The sequence below is a fragment of the Tympanuchus pallidicinctus genome, unplaced genomic scaffold (assembly GCF_026119805.1).
Source record: "Tympanuchus pallidicinctus isolate F22 unplaced genomic scaffold, pur_lepc_1.0 scaffold38, whole genome shotgun sequence".
Classification (NCBI taxonomy): Eukaryota; Metazoa; Chordata; class Aves; order Galliformes; family Phasianidae; genus Tympanuchus; species Tympanuchus pallidicinctus.
This window is the reverse complement of record NW_026294756.1, coordinates 1,495,959-1,503,194: the sequence shown is the minus strand read 5'-3', so window position 1 is coordinate 1,503,194 and position 7,236 is coordinate 1,495,959. Positions and strand designations below refer to the sequence as shown.

The 7,236-nt window shown below is 50.4% G+C and overlaps 1 protein-coding gene across 1 annotated transcript; it reads right to left on the bottom strand.

The window, feature by feature from the left end:
* Positions 1-4,663: 4,663 nt before the first annotated feature.
* On the bottom strand, positions 4,664-5,662 carry LOC128088853 (E3 ubiquitin-protein ligase RNF13-like). Its single transcript, XM_052699718.1, has one exon. It carries the CDS (start codon positions 5,660-5,662, stop codon positions 4,664-4,666), a length of 999 nt encoding a protein of 332 aa, XP_052555678.1.
* Between the last annotated feature and the right edge of the window lie 1,574 nt (positions 5,663-7,236).

Below are 7,236 nucleotides of genomic sequence, written 5' to 3'. Positions count from 1 at the left end.
AACAGTGATGCGTGAGCTCAGAGCTGCTATAGCAGAAGCGGATTTAGTGAGTCAAGCTACTTTTTTTCCCAAGCGCTGATCCCATTTCCTTGTATTCTTAAGTAGCTTCAATCCATCTTACTGCATCACAGAAACTGTGTTGATTGTTCTACTGTAGTGACTAATAACCAGCCGTACTCTGCAGATTACTCCCGAGAACTGGATTCCTGGCTTAGCTGTACCAGGCTGCTGTGTGCAGAGGCACCTCGGGGTAACCTCACTTGGTACGGCACGTAGGGAACCTTCTGCCAGCAGGAGAGGGGAACACCATGGGGTGTGAGAGAGGCAGAAGGGATGAGATAAGCACAAGAGGAAAGCAGTGAAAGGGTTGGTGAAAGGGAGAAGTGGGCTTTAGAACCTGGGGGTGGGAAAACTTCACTTGGAAAAGCAAGAGGAGTAGAACTGGAGATTGGATGAAAAAGGGAAGGACTGAGTCTGTCTTAGGTCCTGAGAGCTACGAAGAGCCAGCAGCACATCCCTGTATGCTCAGGATGTTTGGGGAAGGGCAACAGAGGAACCTCCTGGGCCCTTAGAGTAGGATGGAGCACGGCTGCTGGAGCCAGCCCCATCCCTGCTGCGGGATGCTGGTGTGCTGGTGGGGCTGTGAGATGGCCCTGTGGTGAAAACGTGGCACATGGAGCTGTGCTGACCTCATAGAAAATGGGTTCTGCAACGCAATGGTGTGGGAAATACAGCCCTAGGAGGGAAGGAAGGCTTCATGCTGCTGCTTTTGGGTAGCAGAGGCTCCTGGCCCATGGGCAAGCGCGTTCTGTCCTTCATGTCCAACTCAGCTGGATTATGGAGATCAAAGGTGAGGCTCTCTGATGCTGCAACACTATTGATGTCAACTGGGTTGTGCAGGGGGGAAGTTGGTGCTCTCTTTTTAATTACAGTAGGTATTAAACTTGAGTGCTCAAGGTTGAAATTCCTACCTTTGGCCTGCACAGGAGCTACGGATCACTCAAATCTCACTTAAACCCTCAAAGTAGTTCTTTAAATGCTGTCAAGGCTTAGTGCTGGCTCTCAGCACGAGGAAAATGTCTACACTGGATGGCTGCGCATGGGGGAGTCAGCCCCCCTAATTGCTCCTGGTAATCTATAGCATCGACGTTCTGCTGGTTAAGTCAATAGTTCCCAGCGCTGGGTCGTCAGCTGCTTCCCTCTGGGTCACAGTCTGGTGACTCTCCCAGCAATATACTGAGCCATGTTTGTGCACGAAAAAGGCCAGCAATAAAACGTGAGGGAAACTGCAAAGACCCCCCTGACAGATGAGATCAGTAAGTCATTCTTTGCGGCTGTGCCGGAACCTGGTTATTGCTTAACAGAGTGTGTGCAGCAGCGCTCGGTTCGTGGGGCTGGGAGCTCCCTGAGAGCAGGAGGGCTCCTGGCAGCTCCTTCAAGCACAGCGTTTGGGTGCTCTCACATGGGTCTCCCATAGGTGCTTCTGCAGAGCAGATATCAGCTCCCCTCCTCCTCGGGCTCCCTGAGGGTCCTTGATGTCTTTGGCTGCTGCCAAGCTGCTCCTGGCTGGATCCAGGAGGCTGCATTCCCCTTCCCCCTCACTCCTCCTCCTTCTGTACTGGATTTGTCTGAACGCCTCCTGCAGGACATGCCTCCCAGCATGGCCATCTTCAAAGCTCATCCCCCCATGTTTTCCCTCTCCTCACTCACAGCCTCATCCACATCCGCACGGTCAACTCAGCCCCAGCAGGACCCAGACCCCTCCTCCTCCTTTTCCCTGTGGTGCTCTCCGTTGTAGTTTATTTTAAACACAGGGATAGTGCTTCCCCTGGAGAAGTTAATAATCCTCATTGAGGCTCCAAGGTCTGCGTGTCCCACCCCGGCAATGAGCTAACCTCACCGTGTTAGCACTGCCATTAATGCTGATGGAGGGCACTGGATCTGACGGCTGTAGGGCTGGAGGTCACGTTTACTGTGGCACACACTTCAGATTTTCAGTGTGATAGGCTTTGATAACATTAAATAGAGTGAACCACTGCTCTCTTACCCAGATCCTGTTCCTTTTTTTCTCTCCTTTTCAAATGAAGGCAATGCAGCATTGCATTGTGAGAAGGATCTATTTTTCTACTGACCCATTTCAGTAAAATTCAACCCATTTAGAACATGTGCCACTTTGAAGATGGAAAAAAATTCATAGATATTAAGGCACTACAATCATCTCATCTCTGCTCATGAATAATCCATCCCAAGAATTCCCCCTCGAGATTCTCTGCAGCCCAGCACACTGCAGCTGGATGGCACCGTGGCTTTGTGAGATCATCCAGAACCGCCTGGCTCAGGGCTGTCATTCCACCTCTCCTCAACCCTGGGATGGGTGCTGGGGGACACAGCAGCCCGGTTTGGCTCTTCTGTGGCCCCAGACAGCTGCACATAGAGGCTCTTCAGCCTGCTCCCTGCCTGCTTGTAGCATCCGTGCTTCTTCAGACCTCGGCTGAGGGAGAAGGAGGGCAGTGAGCGTGCTGAGATGGGAGTGCTGCTGACACCGTTGCTTTTACTCCTTGCCTTTGTGGACATGAGGTCACTGATCTCAGCAGGGTCTATAGGCTCAGGAGAGCATTTGGGTCAGCTTCAGGTGTTTGCCAGTGGATGAAGGCATTTGTGCAGACCAGCAAAGTCATTTCCATCTCTTTAAGAGCTTCTGACAGGAGAGCTACTTCCAGAAGGCAATTCAAAGCACTTAAATGAACTTCCTGTGCTAATCACCCTCTGAAGGAGCACCTCCTTCCCGGATGGACGCAGCTGCCTTTGCTTTCCCAGGCACCTCTGGGGCCTGGTTCAGCTCCCAGGCAGCTGCACACCTTGCACTAGAGGGGACTTGTCTTACGAACTGACTTAAAAATCATTTTTCCCCATTTGTTCCACAAATGAAATGAAGCAGCTCAGTTGGAAGACTTGCAGAAAGTCTTGTTTCCATCAAGTCCTTGGAAACGCTGTCATGTTTCATTCCAGGAGAAATTGATTTGAAGCTTTTTCATTGCAGAAGGAATTCTGAAAGTGTGGTTTTCTCTCCGCTCCCACCTGAAGCTGCCCTGGTTTCCCCAGGCAGGAGCAGTAGATCCAGCTCCAGCTTATCTGTGCAAGTCACCTTTATTCATGGATTTTCCCCAGCCCATACACAGTACGTATAACTTAAAGGAACTCAAGTAATCCAGGGGCTGTTATTTTCCAAAATCACCATGATTTCCATGCAGACATTGTGCTGCTCGGTTCCACAGCATGATTCTTTCCCAACGGTCTTTTAAAAATGTTTTGAGTCTCACTGTGGCCACTGAAAAGGAAAATACTTCAAGGCTGCAGTTATTTGCTGCCCACAGTGGTCGTCCTGGTCACGGTCCTGATAGAGCGATCTGATAACAGACCGCTTCCTGGGCACTGCCATGGCTGCTTTATAGTTGGAGGAGAGGCTTTGATTTGGGTGTTTGGTATTTACACAGCTGTGAAGGTTTGGTGCCTCGGTCACAGTATCTCAGAGCTGTTAACTTCCTTAATTTTAGGCATTTCTTTGAGGGGTTTATTGCCTTCTCTTACATGAGATTAAATGCTAACAGTGGTTGTGTGAGCGTTCCCAGCTCTGCACCCCCCGTGCAGCCTGTGTGCCCACCTGCAGAGGGTCTCAGAGCCACCCAGGGTGCCCCAGGAGCGACTGCTGCTTTCTGCCTCCACGTAGAGCAGAGCTGGAAACCCAGAGCCCATCCAAGAACTACTGCTGTGCCTGGTGTATCTCCAGAGGAGATGATCTCTTTGCATCGTGTTCCTACTTAAATCCAGCAGCCCTTCAGACACCGGGGAACATTTGGATGATGTCTTGGAACAACCTGGCTGGGTTACCTGTACTGTCATGTCAGCCTCTGTGCCAGCAGGCACAAGCGGCCAATTGCACTCAGAAGCATTTCATCCTTTTTCCACCTCTCCAGCTCCACAGAGCACATCCTGTGTGGACACCTCAGCCTCCATTGGCATCACCCCGTCTGAGGAGATGGAGCTCCAAGTGCCCTCAGTATTTCCCATGTGGTTTCTCTGCTGTTGCAGCTCAAGGCTGTGCTCCCCTTTGCAGGGCTGTACTGAGCCACCCAGTGTGTGTGTGTGTGTGTGCTGGGTGATGGGAGGTGCTGGGCTTTGGGACGGGAAGCCACTTCACCTTTACATTTTAGCATCCCGCATTATCATTTCCTCTCTGTACTGTGGTTTGTCAGGCTGGGAAATGGTTCCTGCTGGCTGCAAAACACAAGGGACAGATCTCACCCAGGGTGTTTGGGCAGCACCAAAAAGCAGGATTCGGTGTGTGGTTGTGTATCCATGCACAGATATTTTCTAGAAATTTTCTAGAAATTTCCTAGAAGATGTTAACAAGCCCCCATACCAAAGGTACTTACATCCCAGCTTCTTCCCTGCTGCCCTGGCTTAAGGAGGTTCTGATATTTCCAGCTGTGAATTCATACCTTTTTTGTTGTCGGGACCAGAGGAGGGGAATCAAAACTGCAGTGTTAATTGCTTCCCAATAAAAGCCTGGAGCAAGAGCTTAGGGAAAGCACAAGAAAAGCTTTGCTTGGTTTAATGATAATTTATCCCACTCACAGCTCAGGTGGTGATGTCATACAGTGAATCAAAGCCTTCTCATTCCATTTATGCTTTCATTATCTCCCTCCTCTTCTACACACTCATCTTCATAATCATCTCTGAATGTGTCATCATCATGACCCTGCTCCTCCTCAATTTCTTCAGCCCCATTCTCACTCCTCTGATGCTGCAGGAGCTCTGCTTGCCTGCAGAGGTTCACCTGCTGCTTGCAGAAGGGACAGGTCTTCTTCCTGCTCTGGGTGTCAAACCAGGTGTCAATGCAGAGGTGGTGGTAGGTGTGGGAACAGGGCAGGATCTTCAGGAGATCGCCCTCCTTGAACTCAGACATGCAGATCACGCAGATCTCGTATTGGTCACCCTGCCTGTATGTGTACAGCCTGATCTTGTGAGCATTCCTCCACCAACTTATGCCAACCATAGCTGAGATCGTGGCGACAATGATGTAGAGCAGGTCTCTGAGCTTCGACAAGATGTGAGCGCTCTGCAGCATTTTCTCACCGCTTTGGTGGAGACATAGATTGTATTTGGGTGGTATAAGTCTGACGTACGGCCCTTTCTCACATTGTGAAATCTTTTGTAAGTGAAGGGAGACAGACTCTCCAGTGAAGAGTGAAGGTATTTCAATCTGCTGCTGGATTTCTCTGTCATCAGACATCATGGACATCAGCTCCTCTGAATCCACGTTGTACACAACTGCAGCCTGGTACCCGGCCTGCTGGGCACGAAGGACCTTCTCAGCATAAGGGCAGTCACACCCCTGGATGAGCACAATGTATGCCTCAGAGACCTTCCTTGGTGCTGGTGGATTCAGCGTCGTATGGCAGGCGTTGGCTGGTACTGCCCTTATCAAATGTCCCTCCAGCCCTTCTGCTGGCAGCTGCGGCCCAAAGCACGCGGGCAGGGCTTTATACACGACGCATTCGGAGCTGTCGTTGTAAGCCACGAGCCCAAAGGCTTCTGTAATGGCAACCTCATAGATGAAGGTGGCGACCACAAGGCAAAGAAGTTGGAGACAAAGACTCATGCTGAATGTAGCCGAGCAGCTCTGAACGCAGATTTCCAGGCTGGTGCCAAAGAAGAAATGCAAGGGACAGCCACCGAGGAATTATCCCACCTGGGTGTTACCACTGTGCCGTGACTCAGAGCCACAGTAGGACGGAGATCAGTTTCTGTCCTGGAGGTTTCTGTTGGTTTTCCTTAGGTTTGGAGGTTCCCAGGACACAACTTGCCCCTGTTCTGTTGTCTGCAGCTGCTAAGCAACACTTTCCATCATCCCTGCAGGTCTGTGACATCACCTGGTGACTGTTTGCTATGGCAGGGTCACGTAACATTACTGTCACCCCCTGAAACCAATGTTCCCCTTCTTTTTTTCGTCTTCTTCAATCACGTGGCTTCTTCATCTCCCTCTGGGTACTGATATGGTGCTGGTTTCTCTTTTTGTTGACGAATGGGACTTCCCACGTGCAACGTGCCCACTGCAGACAGAAAGGAGGGCGCCGTGCTGGTGGCCAAAGCAGTTCCTGGGAAACCACCCAGATTGGTCTGGGCTGGAATGAAACGGATGGAGCTTCTAGCCATAAACACATTTAGAATTCTGCTTATGGTGAAAAAGCAGAAAAAGGAATGGAAAGCATGAGGAACGAGTGTTGTTCCTCCTGCAAAGCTCTCATCTTTCAGGCAATTCCCACCTTCAACAGCAACTGCACAGTACCCAGAAGAGCACCAAGCAATAGCTCTCCTGGTTGTCGAAGAAAACTAGGTCTGAATATGCAGTGAACCCAGGTCAGTTCTGAATCACAGGTCCCTAAAAACCTCTACCTTTTAACAAACAACCCTTTTTGTTTAACGATCCACTTGGGAGTAGCCCTGTGGTTCCCGGTGCAGTTGTGCTGGACCTGTAGTTAAAAAATCACTCCACTACTAGGCAACTGATTTGTTACTTGCCCCCTTGGGCTCTGCTTGAGACAGATTTCACTGGGAAAAGAGCTACAGAAAATGTCAGCAGACAGTGTGTGTGTGTGCCAGAGACTCCCAGCAGCTGTGATTTTAAATCGATTTTATTTTCCCCTCATCCAAAGAGTTTTACATTCACAGGAAGACATTTTGTTGCATTTAAAAACAAAACAAAGGTTTGGGGAGGAGGGGAGGAGGGTGAAGCCAAGTGCTTCCCAGCACAGTGAGATGAAGAAGAAAATGGAGGAACGCTAGGAAATCTTTTGTGGGTCCATTTTTGGCTTTTGCTGGACCAGAACAGGAGGCACGTGCTGGTGCTCCGACACTTGTGGGACCAGGGAAGGGTCGCCTTTGCATGCTGTGCAGATGATACGCTGTATTTTCTCCAGCTCTGGCTGCGTGCTGTGATCCTCTGGAGGCTGCACCACCATCTCTAGGTGCTGCATCTCTACAGCCAGCAAGGCGTGAGCTGTGTCCCTCAGCAGACCCCTGGAAAACAAGTGTTGGTTTCTCAGTAACTCAAAGCAGCACCCCAAAGGGACATGTGTGTAAAAGGACAGATCCTCCTGCCAGATCCACCCTGCTGGGGAGCAGGATGCCCATATTCCACCCACAGAGCCAGATAAGAAGCAACGTCCCATTTTG

Excerpts from the sequence above, each read along its gene's own strand:
- LOC128088853 (XM_052699718.1), bottom strand. The coding sequence starts at position 5,662 with ATGAGTCTTTGTCTCCAACTTCTTTGCCTTGTGGTCGCCACCTTCATC.